The sequence below is a fragment of the Polypterus senegalus genome, chromosome 6 (genome assembly GCF_016835505.1).
Source record: "Polypterus senegalus isolate Bchr_013 chromosome 6, ASM1683550v1, whole genome shotgun sequence".
Lineage (NCBI taxonomy): Eukaryota > Metazoa > Chordata > Cladistia > Polypteriformes > Polypteridae > Polypterus > Polypterus senegalus.
In genome coordinates, this window is record NC_053159.1 from 118,109,359 (window position 1) to 118,125,325 (window position 15,967).

At 37.4% G+C, this 15,967-nt stretch overlaps 1 protein-coding gene across 2 annotated transcripts; it reads left to right on the top strand.

The window, feature by feature from the left end:
- Positions 1 to 293: 293 nt before the first annotated feature.
- Positions 294 to 15,388, top strand: si:dkey-54n8.4 (coiled-coil domain-containing protein 92). 2 transcript variants are annotated; one of them, XM_039756940.1, is made up of 4 exons: positions 294 to 504; positions 2,090 to 2,238; positions 4,061 to 4,108; positions 12,057 to 15,388. In XM_039756940.1, exons 2-4 carry the CDS (start codon positions 2,109 to 2,111, stop codon positions 12,779 to 12,781), a joined length of 903 nt encoding a protein of 300 aa, XP_039612874.1. In that variant the 5' UTR covers positions 294 to 504; positions 2,090 to 2,108; the 3' UTR covers positions 12,782 to 15,388. The 2 variants fall into 2 exon arrangements, with proteins under 2 accessions (XP_039612874.1, XP_039612875.1); XM_039756941.1 differs by lacking the exon at positions 4,061 to 4,108.
- Positions 15,389 to 15,967: the final 579 nt, after the last annotated feature.

Here is a 15,967-nt window from a genome sequence, read left to right on the forward strand (position 1 = left end):
TTCGTTTAAATGGTGGAGCAGCTTTGAATTTGATAACACATTGTCTCTCTACTTAATTTATTTGACATTTATGTCGGTGTATTATTATCAATGCATTCTGTTTTATGTAGCATTTATTAATAACAATACAAACTCACACGCATATAAAGTATCTATAGGAGTACAATTTTTTTCTTTGTGGAGCTGTAATCGAAGGAAAAAGATGATCCGCACATCCCTGGTTATTCCTCACAGCTAAAAGTCGTTGTTTTATGTGTCCCAGTGTTCGTGCGCCCGCCCATCATTAGCATTAAGGCCCCACCCTCTGCGTCTCGCGCCGTCGCTTGTTTTTATTCGCATCGCTTTCACAATCAATGTGGTGACCGGTGATGTGCTGGGAGCACAACGAATGACCGCAGTAAACTCGAGGACCAGCAATCTGAAGGTCCAGTAGGACCTCGGCGGAGTGATGTTTCTTTCTTGCCTCCGAGAAGCACTGCCAGTGGAAATTTAAAGTCGCCCCAGGTAGGCCAGCCTCCGTAGTGTCACATAACGAGCAGTTGCCACTTTAGCGAGTGCGCATTTAGATTTGCGGTTGCTAATTTTCATTTACAACCTTTTGGGATTTGTTGTTACCGCCCCACGACTTTCATGCAGCATAATGATATAAGTTTGGCACTATTATGTAAGCGGACGTTTGTGCTGCGCTGATCCTGTCTTGAAACTGCCCGATGGAGGATGCTGTGGGTTATTTGTCAGAGGCCCGATGTTTAGCCATATGCGGTAATACGACTCGGTAGAAAGACGGTCAAAACGACATAAACAGTAGCTTACAGTGCAGCTGACGCATGCGTATGGAAATGTGATTGAAGGGAAAACGGGGGGGGTGTAATGTGACTACGTCATTTTATAATGAATGTTTTCTCACGAGTAAGGGGGAGTAATTTCGTTAGCAGTGATGGATCACAAGGAATGAGGGTGGATGGGCTGAATAATGTTTATGGTGTCCAGGTTAGCTGGGGATACCAAGGATGGAGTGGTTGCATATTGAGGGTTGGCCTTCGATTAAAATAAGACAGGGAGCTGTGTCAAAATCGGATCGTAAAATAAACATTTGTAAAGAAGAACAGAAAGGAATTTAATTTTATTACCTTTTTAATCAAATTTGCTTTTATTATGTTCATTTGCATTCAAAATGCAGATTTCTTCGTAATTGCCAATTTTATTTTCAATAGTATTTTGTATATAACGACTTTTGAGATATACTACGTTTCAAACAATACAATGTACAGTAGTCTGTCAACAAGCAATCGGGTGTGCTTGTTTGGGATGTCTCCAATGTATATGAACCCTTGGGGAACTGTTCTTTTTAAAAAAAAAATGTCTCATTGAATTTGTGCACAAATTTTGGGTCAGATACGCTTTATTGGGTGTGGCAGGAATTATTCTCCGTCAATTCTTTACATGCACTAGAAGGGCAATACTTTCCAACAAAAGGGCAATTATACTATGTCAGAATGCTACTGGGTAAAGCTGCATGGTGAAGAGAGTACAATATAATATTTTATGATTTAATATATAAAGGTGTATACTGAAATATATTCATTTAAAAAAAATATATGGACCGGTATGGTTTGAATCATAGCATAGCCCAGTCAATGCCTTTGTGGACTTTGCACATACTCCTAATGCTTAGGCTAGTTTTTATCAAAACCTTTTGGTTTTTATTGGGCAACTCCAAATGGCATAATATCAGTGTGCAATGGTGTGAGAATGAGTATGCCATGCATCCATGGCTTGTTCCTCCTTTGCAGACATTGTTGCTAGTATAGGCTCTGGCCATTGATCCTCAACTGGATTAGGAAAGTTTGGAAGTGAATGGATGAATGTATTTAATATATGTGGTCAGAAGTAGATTCAGACAAAAGCATATGCAAATACAGTATATCTTTGTTTCCTCCATTTTTTGTTTTATGGAAGCTTTAAAATTATTTTGCAGTAGACAGATGACTTTCCAGCAGGCGTTATGTTCCCATGCATGATTATCTTTAAGGTGTGTATATGTGACTTCCTTTCTATGTTATTACCCTCCCATCCTTTCTGTTTGTAGGCCTAGATTCCTAAACACCATGGAGACTATATCTCTGGAGCTACAAGTTGAAAGTGTGGAGAGGAGCATTGCCTTTCTACGCAAAGAGCAGATGACTCTCCTACGTGACCTTCACTTGGAAGTTCTAAGTCTTCAGAAGCGATGTGCTGGTTAGTAAATGTTGCCTTGACTAACACGGAGAAACCAATCACAAAATGTGAAAAATACAAAGAAAATAACTCTGATGAAGTAATGGAAATGGAGAATGGTGTGTTAAAATAAACAGGTGTCAATGGATTGCCCAAACCAAATTGTCGGAATAGCTGAAACCCACCAAAGAAATGCAATAGAACCTAAATAATACTTAAAATGCTTACTGTGGAGTAGGAGGGGGCCCAATATTTGTTATGGCTACAACTCAACATAAAAGTCTGACATGCTCAATAAATGAGTTTCTATATATAAAACAGTAATTGTGAAATTATGACCTCATTACAATACCTTTCCTGTATATATAATTCAGTCGGTGTGTATTTCAATTCTCAATTCTAGCATTTGTTAGTCCTAATAATGGTGCTAAGTTACATTTTTTTTTGAGTTATCATGTCTGCAGAATCATATCCTGATACATTTATGCACACATGCACACAATGACAGATGGCACTCTCAAAGTGGTCAGGGATGCCTAAAATAATAGATTTATAAGGCCATTATTGTCGCGTGTACCATAAACAGTACCAGGAGATTCTTACAAGAATGTGCTAATTGACACTCGACACATCACACTCTCTGGCATCTTGCTTAGTGAGTATAACTACTTTGCCTTGAACCTCCTGCCTTCCTTTACTAAAAAATCGTAGGCAGACTACAATATACATAACAAGCTGGTAAAGTTTACACATGATAACAAACTGGGTGGAATGGCAGATAATCTAGAATCAGACAAATTTATTAAAAATTAACAAAATTACACTTGGGCAATTTTGTGATGGGTGAAATTTAATGTAAGTAAAATTATTATACACAGAAAGTAGGAATATTAGATTTGTATACACAATGAGATGGACCAAGGAGTTGGAGTGGACCTTACATAAATCTGTTGAAAAACTGCAGCTGAAATTTTTGTTCCCTTCACATTATATTCCAAATATATATAAAGTAAATATAGTATATGTAGAGAAAGTAACTTCACAGTGACAAAGGGAACAATTCTATTTCAAATATGTTTGAAATGGGTAGTAATATATATATATTCAATATTGAATCATTTACTTTTGCATCTAAAGTGACAGAATGTACCAAATAGTGGAAATATGACGAGTTTTTTTGTAATAGCATACTTGATGCACAGATTCTTATAATTAACTTTCAATTTCAGGTACAAAAAGGGTGGACTTCATTTGTGTATTTTCTACCACCTATCTCAGACCAATTCGTGGGAGCAACAGTCTTAGTAGTGAGGCCCAGACGCCTATTACTCCAGCCACACTTGGCAACTGATAATGTTGGATCCCAAAGCCATTTGGGAGATTTAATCCTAACATGACCCGGGTGTTTCCTAGGGTGTCCTCCCTACTGGTCGTGCTCATAAAACCTCCACAGGGAAGCATCCAGGAGACAGTCGTTTGAAGCCAGTGTCATGGGAGGACTGTGCAAGAGTGGCATGAACAAGAGATTTTACTAGTTTGGCTCTGAGGAAAATCTACAGCATTACAGAATTTACTATATCATCTCACAAAATAAGAAAATACTGAATTCTCTGAAGCCCATTAAAAAGAGAGAGAAAAAAAACCATAGAAACACTCATATCTTATGACTTTTAGTAAATAATGCCAAAACGTATTACAAACATAACTTGCCATTTTCATCTCCACTCTGCACTTCCACATGTAAGGATCCACATGTGGGAACAAGTGACAAGAGTCTGTCTTTTCTTGTGCTCTTTTCTGTCACTTTATGTGAAATGATCAGAATATTCTGTTTCTGTTCCAGAGCTAACCTGTGAGCTCAGCATGAAAGTGCCTGAGGAAAGTCAAAGAGGTAGAGTCTGCAGAATTGTTTTTAATGACCTTTATATACTTGTTGTTCAGTGTGTTTTCTATGTTTGATGTTATTAAATGAATGTTCACATAGGATGCAAGGCCTACAGTAAATTCAATGACCTAGTCATATATATGGCATTTAGATCATTTATTGCAACCTTAAAAGTGTGACCTTGCTGTGGAGCTTAGCTGGTGAAATGTATGCCTTTTAATATAACCTCTCCACCTTATTGAGGCAGTCTTCTTTTCTAGTGCAGGATTAAAAATTCTGAAACAAAAATTATGCAACTAGCTGGAAAGAAGTCCTAGGAAATGCCTGTTTCTAGTACTCATAGACTCTATTGGCTAGGCTTCATTTTAAAGCAGTGCTCTTTGTCCTTGGACACCTTGCTTGCTAATTCCTCTCATTCAATTTCTTAGTACAAACGCTTATGATCCTGTTGTTTTCCCCTTTGGGGTCAAGGGTCACAGAGGCAGCTGCTACTCAGATCAACAGAACTCAAATCTGCATTACCAGACTGAGTGATGGGCTCAAGGGAGATTCCATATGCAGCTTTGTTTTTCTTTAACCATGTTTTGAATTATCTAATTGACAGCCAGGAGTGGTGCTTTGTTAAAAAGTTAAAATTGTGGTTATTTGTCCATAGCACTGACTATATTTGCTCAGAGAAGAATGTCACGAGAATTGACAATGGAAATGAAGTAGCTGAACCAGTGATATTTTATAGTTGACTCAGTATAACCTAAGAACTTTCAATAAACAGGTGCTGTCAAAATCTCAGGATATATCTGCCCATTAATTTCCATTGATGTCACACAGTCAGATGAATATAATACATTATAGCATCTTTGGGAGTCGGAGCATATCTGGGCTGCAGTGGAGTTAAGGCAGGAAACAGCTCTAATTTGAATGGCATAGTCATAAATAGAAGGCCGGAATAGTGTTGTTGCTTAACCTAATTTAAAAAAAACGAGTAACTCACACAAATATATGAACATAACAAATACTACAGGCAAGTGGAGACCATACAATTCATAAGCTCCCATGTCTAGCCTAAGGCCAGGTTATCCCAGGTTTTGGGGAAAATATGTACACCTCACACAGATGGAAATTAACGGAACTGATTTAGGGCCTAGTGCCACTGTGCTGCTAAAGAATTAGTAACATCACAACTAGAGACTGAAGTTGTTGTTCTCATGCAGGAGTGCAATGATTATCAGATGTGGCTGGGTGTTATGTTGTCTTTGTTGGAGCAGTCCTACTCTGTGATGTAGTTTTAGTCCTTTGTATTAACTGAAATGTAATAGCATAAACTTTACCTCTTTGTTACAATATCGCCATTTGAAGTATTTTGAAGTATTTTTCAATTTAAGATGCACATTTTGGCTTTTGTTTGAGTCTATTTCTCATTTTCATAATAATAATACATTTTCTTAATTTGTAGGCGCCTTTCTAAACACTCAAGGACATCGAACAATAGACAAAACACAGATTATAATCCATCCATCCATCCATTTTCTAACCCGCTGAATCCGAATACAGGGTCACGGGGGTCTGCTAGAGCCAATCCCAGCCAACACAGGGCACAAAGCAGGAACCAATCCTGGGCAGGGTGCCAACCCACCGCAGGACACACACAAATACACCCACACACCAAGCACACACTTGGGCCAATTTAGAATCGCCAATCCACCTAACCCGCATGTCTTTGGATTGTGGGAGGAAACCGGAGCGCCCGGAGGAAACCCACACAGACACGGGAGAACATGCAAACTCCACGCAGGGAGGACTCGGGAAGCGAACCCGGGTCTCCTAACTGCGAGGCAGCAGCGCTACCACTGCGCCACCATGCCGCCCACACACAGATTATAAACAAAAGTAAAATACAAAAGTTAAAATCGGACAGAGCAATTGTAGTCAAAGAGAAAAAGCAGTCTTAAACAAATGTGTTTTAAGTTTAGATTTGAAAAGTGAAAATGATTCAATATTTCTAAGCTCAGGTGGTAGTGAGTTCCAAAGCTGAATGCTCTGCTTCCCATAGTGGTAAGACGGATGAAGGGGACAGTCAGGTGGGTGGAGGAAGAGGATCTAAGGGTACGGGAGGGAATGGCAACATGGAGGACGTCAAGACGGATATGGAGGGGCAAGGTTGTGGATAGCCTTAAAAGTTGTTAGGAGAATTTTGAATTAAATTCGGAACTGAACTGGAACCCAATGAAGCTGCTGCAAAACAGGAGTGATATGGTGAATAGAGGGGGTTCTAGTAATGATGCGGGCAGCTGAATTCTGGACCAGATGAAGCTTGTAAAGAGATTTGTGAGAAAGACCAAAGAAAAGGGAATTGCAATAATCCAGATGAGAAGTGACATGTTCCTAGCCAGTGCTATTATCATAACATTAATATTATATCCATTAACGTACCATGTCAGTAAGAAACAGTGCTGTGAATGCAAGACGAAGGCTTTCAGAAATTAGAACTGACCCAAATGCAGAATTGCTGACCATGAAATGACTTTGAGTGTCACCATTTATCAGTAACACTTCATTGTCTTACAGATTCCTTTTCAGTGATGGATATAAGGAGTTAATTAAATAAGCCTTTTTGCCTGATGCTGTTTTTTTTTTCATGTTTCATTTGTGCTGCCACTAATATGATGTCCTGTACAGGTCTGGCTTCTTAGAAGAGAAGCTGGGCGCCAGACCTTCCTGTACCATTGATCCGAGTCTCAAAATTTCTCTTGTTCACTTTAGTGCCCCAGCGGGAAGATTGAGTTGTGCTGTGTTAGCAGAGAATGGGGGCTGAAGGTCAGGTTGTGCAATGCTTTCTATTTTTAGATGGTGACCTCACTGAGGGGATGGAAAAAAGACAGGTAGGCGTTGTAAGAAGGGGCAGTGGCAGCAGGATGTTAATGATAAAAAGCAGCAAGTCTTGCAGCTAAACATGCACATTCATATATTAGGTGTATAGTTAAGTAAAAACAAAGATTCATAAGTGATGGATCTAAAATATGTAGATGTTCTATATTAATATATTCAGACTAGTGTGATTGTAACTTTAACAATGCTTTTGAAATAAGTATTTAATAAGGGTTTTAAAATTGCATGGAATATATGTCTAGTAGGGTTTTGCTCAACTGTAGTATGCTCAATGGTAGAATATCCTGCCTTCCCACTCCCGTTAATGGGTCACTTAGCAAAACTTGTGCTGCTTATAGTGACTTCTACCTACAAAAGAGTTTTTTATAATGGTCCCATTTGATTAGATTGTGACTAACTTGGCATATTGTGTAAAACATTGATTTATCACAAGACATCTGAACAGTAAATGAGCCTGCTTTCTTATTGAATCTACTGTAGTTTGGATCATTCTGATGATAGCTATTCAATGCAAGATAAAGCAAGAGCATGTCAAACTGAAGTCGCAGCTCCAGCGCCTGTGCATCCTGGAAGGGCAGAGAGCAGCTAATATTCTTTATAAGCCAGTTATTTGAGGTGGCTAATCTGCTCTCAGGCCCATGGGAGTTTATAATAGCTTCAAATAAACCCTTAGGGTGAATTGCTGTGAGCACTCCACACATGATCATCTTAGTTCAAAGCTGCATAACATGCAATATGCACCTCAGCTGCATAACAGCATCATATTAACAGTGCTAGTGTACAGTCAGAGGAATCAGCTGTTGATAAAATTATACAGTTCCTTTAAGGGTATTAAAGGTAGATAGCCACTTGGGTTTATTTATATTTATAACTGTACTTTAGTTTAGGTATTTAAAGAACTTAGAACTTCTTAAGATCTCTTGTATTTGTCTTTATGTTGCTACAAGGATGGGGTAGGTGATTTGTGATTTATTTTGTGTTACATTTTGCCTGTCAGTGTACTATATTTTAAGTAACTCATTGTGTTAACATAACAAATACAATATACTGTAATGTGCAGTGATGTAAAAATGTATTTGCCCCTTCTTCTGCTGTTTTTGCCTATTCATAACACTTAATTGTTTCTGATCTCCAAACAAATTTAGCATAATACAAAAGACATTCAGAGTAGACACAAAACACAGTAATTTATATGATCATTTGGTTTATTGAAAGAGAAAGTTCCCCAACACCTATACCAGACGTGAAAAATTACCTCCTAAACTTAATACTTGGGTGTGTCATCTTTAGAAGCAACAACTGCAGTCAAATGCACCCGATAATAGGAGATCAGTCTTTGGCATCACTGTGGAGAAATTATGACACACACTTCACAGAATAGTTTTAACTCAGCCACATTGGAGGGTCAAGTATGAATTGGTTATTTAAGGTTCCACCATAACATCTTAATGGGGTTTAAGTCAGGACCTTTACTAAGCCACTACAAAACTAATTTGTTTATCTTTTTTTTTTCAACCATTCACAGGTGGGCTTTTCCATTGTGGTCTGGATTGTTGTCCAGCTGCATAACCCACTTAGCTTGAGCTTCAGATCAGGGACTGATGTCCGGATATTCTCCTTCAGTACTTTCTGGTAGATAGCTGAATTCATGCTTCCCTTAGTTATGGCAAGTTGCTCAGGCCCTCAAGCAATAAAGCATTTCCACACCAAAAACTAACCAGTTTGACTAAGGGCTTGATGTTCTTATTGTGGAAAGCTGTGGTAGCTTTACGCTAGATATAATGGGATCCATTTCTTCCATAAAGTTTCACTTTTGACTCTTCAGTCCACAGAACACAGGATGTTTTGGGGTCAATCAGGCTTTGGCAAATATTAGATGAGCCTTTATGTTCCTCTTGTTTAGTAAAGGTTTTTGCCTTGCAGCTCTCCCATGTATACCTTTTACTCCCAGTGATTTTCTAATAGTGGAATCATCAGCGCTAACATTAACTGAGGTGATACAGGCCTGCAGTTCTTTAAATGTTCGTCTGGATTCTTCTGTGAATTCCTGGATTAGTTTTCAATGTGCCCTTGGAGTAACTTTGCTAGGCCAGCTGCTCCTGGACAGATTTACCACTATTTTAAGTTTTCATCATTTGGAGATGGTGGCTCTCACAGTGGTTCACTGGAGTCCCAGGGTTTTAGAGGTTGCTTTGTAATCCTTTCCTAACTCATAAGACTATTTCAGTAACTTTGTTTTTCTGAAGGTGTGGTGTGTATTGAGACCTATTAGCCAACTTTACACAGCTGGAAAGTTTCTGTTTAAGTGAAATTTAGATTTAATATGACTGGCAGCAATCAAGCTTGGATGAGTTTTTGGCCGTTATCATTCAAATTTGGTGCATTGCTTGATTGATTGAAAGGGGCAATTACTTTTTACTTTCTCCTATATGAAGTAGAGGGAAAGTATTGTAATTGTACAAAGAATCGATGTTGAGATTTTGATGAATCTAGACATTTTAGACCTCTCTGACTTTCTAGTATGTAAAATATAGAGAAAGTATTGGAATCCTCCAAAAATTCCATTTTGAGATTTTGATGAATCTTGATGTTTTAGACCTCCTGGAGTCCGAAAATATCATTTTTGGAATTATGTGTGTGTGTGTGTGTGTGTGTGTGTGTGTGTGTGTATGTAAACACGATAACATGAGTACGCTTTCAGTTAGGTCAACCAAATTTTGTATACAAGTATTAGGTACAAAACGTATATTTCTGTCAACTTTTGGGCTATTTCCTGCATCTGCAGAGTCCAATTCAACTTTACTTTTATAATAATTGTTCAATATATTATTAATTTGATTAGATTTGTTGTTGATGGTTTTTATGTACATAATATAAAAATATAATCATTGTCTTGCGGTTTACTCTTCAAATATCCATCCACATATCTGAGTATACAAGAAAGTCTAGGGTAGACCACTCTCGATTTTTTACATGGGTGATTATAGGTGTTGGTGAACTTTTTTCCTCAATAAATCAACTTATTATTTAAACACTGTGTACGATACTTCTGTTGTCTTGATTTTTACTAAACTTGTTTGAGAATCAAAAACAATTAAGCATTATTGAATAATAATCAAGGCCAGGTTAAATTACGAGGTGCTTCTGTGATTTATGGCCCAGTGTGAAACCAATTAAAATATATGCCCTTGTTTATAACTAATGATGTAGTTTCATTTGTTTTTGAAAATTTGATTATAGCATTTTATTATAAAAGTACAGCTACACAATAGGTAGAGCCTGTCTGGGGAAAAAAAAAATCACAATCTGGTAATTCACAAAAATGAATGCTTTGTAGATTGGTGTGAAAAAGCATTACAGCCCAGATATGAATTTAGCCAATAGAAGAAATTAAATCAGAAAAGATTGTCTGAATGTCAGTACCGGGCCAAGACAAAAAACTCCAGTGTCTCTAACACTAAATAAGATTGTAGGTTTCAAACAGTTCTCAATGAGTACATCCACTAGATTGTCCACTTCCACTAACTTTTAAAAATTCAGTTAAATTAATTTAATTATTCCTTATAGTACAGTAGAAAATGTGTTGCTAGTCCCAATAGTACAGCAATGTAAAAAAAAATACATAGAGAACAGAAAGAATGACACAGCAGACACAAATTATTAAAGAAACCAGTGATTATTTTAAAATGTATAAAGTATCAACTTACAGTTTATAAAATTAAAAGCAGTCTGAAATAAAAGTAAACATAAGTTTACTGGCCCTCTAAGCAGCAGTCTTTTCAAAATCTATGGAGGTGTCTATGGAAATCTTCTAAATCATTTTTTGTTTGTTCTTTAATAATAACTAGGGGGCTTTGCCCCCTGCTCCCTGAATCCCCAGGCTTGCGCTACGCGCCAGCCACTTCACATCTCTGCTGCTCGTGTATGTGGATTTCACTTTCACGAAACAAATCTTTTAATTCTCTCGGATAGGCCTCTTCATTGGCCACACAAATTAGATGATCTACAAGTGTCCGACTTAAAGTTTAAATCTGAACAATATATTTGATCTCTTTTCGCTGTTCCGTTATTTCACAGAGTAATAATTTCAATTTGTTTGCGCTAATGCGATCTATACTATAATTTTTTTGAGACTTTCGAATTTTAGTACTTTCATTAACTCTAACCTGCTCTGCATGTGTATTGCATCAACGTTTTTGAATTCATTACGACATTCTACTTTGTCATCTACTCTTTGACTTTTATTTCTGGGCCTGGCCGTGGTTAAATCTCTGCACAAAGTCTCATCTCCCAGGACGTGAAAGTATCTCTCTGAAAAAGTCTTGTCTCATCCCAGGATGTTTTTTTATTGTTATAGAGGTACAACTGAACAGTGATTGTACTTACATCTACAGCGTACTGTTAAACACTGAAGTCTTACTAAAATACTGTTAAGCATAAGTAAATGTAATTCTGGTACTAAATTTATCCAGATTGTCAGGCAATCAGTCAATCAATAAATAATTAAATAAAGACAATTTTTTATAAAACTAGCAGGGGTGGCCGACGGTGTCTCCTCAGAGGGGAAGTAAATTCCACCCTAAACAAAAACTTTAACTGACAAAACCCAATAGTGAGGAACAACTTTTCCAGGCTCCAAAAATGGGCCCCTGGGGCACTTCCCTAATAAAGTACAAATGTGTTCACTAAATAAAGTTCCACATGATGAAAATTTTTGGAATGAAACATGAATGAAACATTGTCCTGTACAAATGGGAAATCTGTGAAAAATGTGGCAGAGACAGGTTCAACAGTGTGGATCTGCATGCTGAACACACACACACACATTCAGCTTTTTATATTATATTTACAATTTAAAACTAATGGTAAATATATGTCTTTGTTTATTAAGAAACTAACTAAATTACAAACTAAACAAAACTTAAGTTATATTGTATTGATTCTTAATGTTCCTTGTTTTTTTTTTTAAAGGCAGGATAGAAAAAAACATGCTGTAATTGATCCTTAGTTTTTAGGTTGGGTGAATTCACATGTTCTCATATAAATATATATATTTTTTTTTTAACAGAGGTGGCAGAAGAGACAGAACTGAATCGGTGTTGCCAGCAGATCGAGGCTAGACTCTGGGAACAAGAATGCTACCACAGAGAGTTGTGCAAGGAGCTTAGCCACAAGGGTGCACTAGTGGGAGCATTACGGGCTAGTCTTAAAAACAAAGAGCGTCACTTCTTGGAAGAGCTGAAGAGACGCAGCCACAAGATTACAGTGCTCAACACTGAGCTGCAAAAGCAATCTGAAGCAGCTGCTTACCTTTCCTTTCAGCTGCATGCCGCTCGCCAAAAACTGCACCAACAGCATCACCAGCACCCTCCCAGTCGGGTTAGTGACAGGCGTCTTGTTCCTGGACCCTCTCTAGTAGCCAGTATCAACCTGAAGCCAAAAAAACGAACCTACCAACCTCCCAGCTGCATGCTGACTGCAAGTGAGCGCCGTTCAGAGAGGATTAGAGACTGCATCCCCAGGGAGAAAGTGATGGGCCCAGAAGAACCTGCTTCTATGCCTGACCCTTCCCTGTTCCTACATCCCAGAGATCGGCAGAGGCCACACGTCCTAACGAGGGAGGATAGCAGATGTAGACAACCCACAACAGCCAATGGTGGCACCATGAATAGGGTAGAAATTAAGAACAATGGGGTTATGGAAGAAACAGGTTTTAATGGCCAAGGGGCTAAGGAAGAGGAGACTTTTCAGGGGAATCCTTCAAGGGCTGCACCTGCAGAAAGAGAACAGTAAATCAGATAGTACTGGATTTTTGGAGACACTCCTTCTTGGCTGTAGCTTAAATAGAGCACTGTAGTCACTGTAGTCTTTTATTATAAGGGCAGAGACTACCACAGATAGCTCAACTCCAGTGGATATGAGTGCATTGTACCTTGGGAAGGTTGCACTTTTTAATATCTCTTAGAAAGAAAAGGCAGAGTTTTTGGAATGCTTGGCTATCATGGATACATGTATTTTTTATAAATTTTATTTGAAGGTGTCTAAGTAAAGGCCAAGCAGACATGACCGCATTTCTAGCTAGCACACAACAGCCTTACGACACCTTTGTTTTGTTTTTGGCTACCAGCAGGATTGTGGCCTGTGGGTGTAAACTAGTCTCTGTGCTCTTAACCTTGTTTATACTGGAGGAGGAGTATTATTTTTAATTGATGGTAATATGTAATTACAAGATAGGCATAGTTATAAATAAGTTTAATTTGTATTATACTTACATACTTAGATCCCTCAGGTAGTATTATTGAAACTAAAATTAAATCAAATGCAAGAAGTGGGTAGGCAAATTCTTCTGCTTAAATATTGTGTTGCCTTCTAGAATATGCGTTCATTAAAAATTCCCTGGATGCAGAATACCAGTTAAGGACTGGGGAGGGAGGGGTAAGATGTCTTAGAGCTAGATCGCCTAGGAGCACAGAATGCGTGTATATGTATGTGCATGTGTGGAGGAAGAGATGAAATGGGTCTGTGTTGTTTACGCCAAGGGGTGAGTGGCAACACAGGCCTTGCCTTAGTCCTGTGGCTTTCTAGTTATATTATGGAGGATCACTATGGCTGCTGGGTTCCATTTCAGCCAAATTCCTAATTAAATTTAATAAATATTGTTATTTATTCAGTCTGCTTTCTTTTGTCCTTTTGGTAAAGTCCAAAATAACTAACAGTAAGCATTTTAGATTTCTAAAGAAATTAGTACAAGACAGAATATTCTATACACAGGCATGATAGTACTTCTAAATGACTTAAGACTGTACTCTCACTTTCACCTTGCTGCTTCAATTATAAAATAATCTTCATACTTCATTGCAAGTATGCAAATGTTTGAGCAATAATTAGTTACTCCTTGCTGGAGAATAATTTATGTTTGCACACAGTTCTGCTAATCTTTAGCTATTCTTAAGCAACACTTAAGTTACGCATCTTAACAAGCAGCATAATTAGACAAGCAGCTTTCCAACATTCTCGGACAAGTAATGTAAAATACACCCTTCTGTGCATTTTTGAAATCTTAAGAATTAATAATGCAAATAAGGTTATGATTAAACAAGGTATTCGATTAAAGTCTGGACATGGCCCATTAATAGCAAATCTATTGGAATGAAAACCAGCAGCCATTGAAAACTCCATGGGTCAAAAATGAGACTGCCTGACTTTTGCTATTCATCCATTTGTCTCAAGGCCTGGTGTAACCTAAAGCAATAATATTGGTGTGCAAACCTCTCCTTCCCCAGGCAGGATATGACGGTTGAGTCAATTTGTGGCTGTTTTCCTACATTTCTACAGTCTTGTGTGGCTTCATTATGCCATCTACTGGTAATTCTATTTTTCTTTTGAAACAAGTCTTTGTGTTTAGTTTTTGTCATAATTTCTATTTATAATGTAAGTACTTTTTTATTCTGCCATGTCTGCTTTATTGATTTGCAACTTGCACTTTGCTTTCCCAGCCAAGTGTAGCACATTAGATCAGTTATCATTGACTGGACTCGTATGATCTAAAAAGATAGAGCATATCATTGTAGAGCGCCTTTGTAACGCAGCAAGCATGCTCTAGTACTGTTGTTTTCTGACTGTGCTCACAAGTGTGCCACTTAAGGCAAAATGTTTTAACACATAATCTATAAACTTTGGTTGTACTTAAGAGTAGCTTATCCATGCCTAACTTGAAGCTTGTTTTAGTTAGATTTTTCAAAAGAAGACTCTACAACAAACATTTAAAAATATATAATCCTTCTACCCTAATCTGGCTGGAATGCACAGTAAACTTTATAACATGAGACAAGCAGAGCTCAGGACAAATCAACTGCATGCCAGAGTGAGAGGCATTTTTTATATAATTGTCATTTTTAAGGGAGATCTTTACACAGATACTTGATAATGTTCAGTATTAAGCTCATTAATATTCACAGTCATTGGTTTAAAATGATAATCCTCTTGATTGTTTAAAAAGTAGAAAAGAATCTCCACATTTTGAAAATGTAGGGGAAGGGGGGCTTAAACTATCTATTGAAGCCATTTGAGCTTACTTTAGAGATCAGCCATAACTGCACAAAAAAAAAAAAAAAAAATAACAGTCAAACAATATGGGCTGACAATTAGTTTAGTTTCTATATCCAGAACATTTTATTCAAGTTTATACTAGAATTTATTATGCCAGAGAACAGTCTTTAGTTGCCATAGCAGATGTAAATTTATAGACTTGTTTCAGGTTACTTTTTAAAAAAAGTTTCACTTTTTTATTTTATTGTCTTATTTATAACGTTTACTGTAGTTTGCTATTGCTTTATGTCTCAGAACCATATCTTCTGCTTTCATTGTAATTGTGGACTTAATAAACACCATTTCAATACAGATGCTTCACATTTCCATCATTTCAACTTTGTATTGCCTCCAATCCATATTTTAAAAAGGAAGGAAATTGACTAAACCAACACACTTAACACAAAAATATATAACATTTAAGGCAAAGTGGCTATTGTCACACATTTTAAAATTTTATGAAACTGTAAACGCACACGAGCAAAAATGTTTTAACCACCCATTCGTTTCCTTCGTTTTTTGTTCCATAAAAAGGACACAGTGAGATTATGCACGAGGCAAAAGGCAGAGACCTCTCAGAACGTGCACATTGGTAGTTACTACCAAGTAACCACAAACCTTTTATCTATGCTTGATACTTAAAATGCATTATAAACCTGCATACACCATGATCCAGTCATAAAAAATCACAGATAACTTACAAATGAGGTAAATGGCTGCTTACCAGTACGTTTTAAAGAAAAATAAATACCAAGATAAACAATTTCTTCATATGATTGATGTCTTACTGAGATATTAATTATAGTTGAAATTAGTGTGTTATATAATGTACACCTAAGGCAAAAATTATACAGAAGAACTCGTTATAATCTGTAAAGCCTGTATTCTCCG

Excerpts from the sequence above, each read along its gene's own strand:
- si:dkey-54n8.4 (XM_039756940.1), top strand. The coding sequence starts at position 2,109 with ATGGAGACTATATCTCTGGAGCTACAAGTTGAAAGTGTGGAGAGGAGC. Across the intron at positions 2,239-4,060 it reads TCTTCAGAAGCGATGTGCTG|AGCTAACCTGTGAGCTCAGC; the intron begins GTTAGTAAATGT and ends TTTCTGTTCCAG. Across the intron at positions 4,109-12,056 it reads GCCTGAGGAAAGTCAAAGAG|AGGTGGCAGAAGAGACAGAA; the intron begins GTAGAGTCTGCA and ends TTTTTTTAACAG.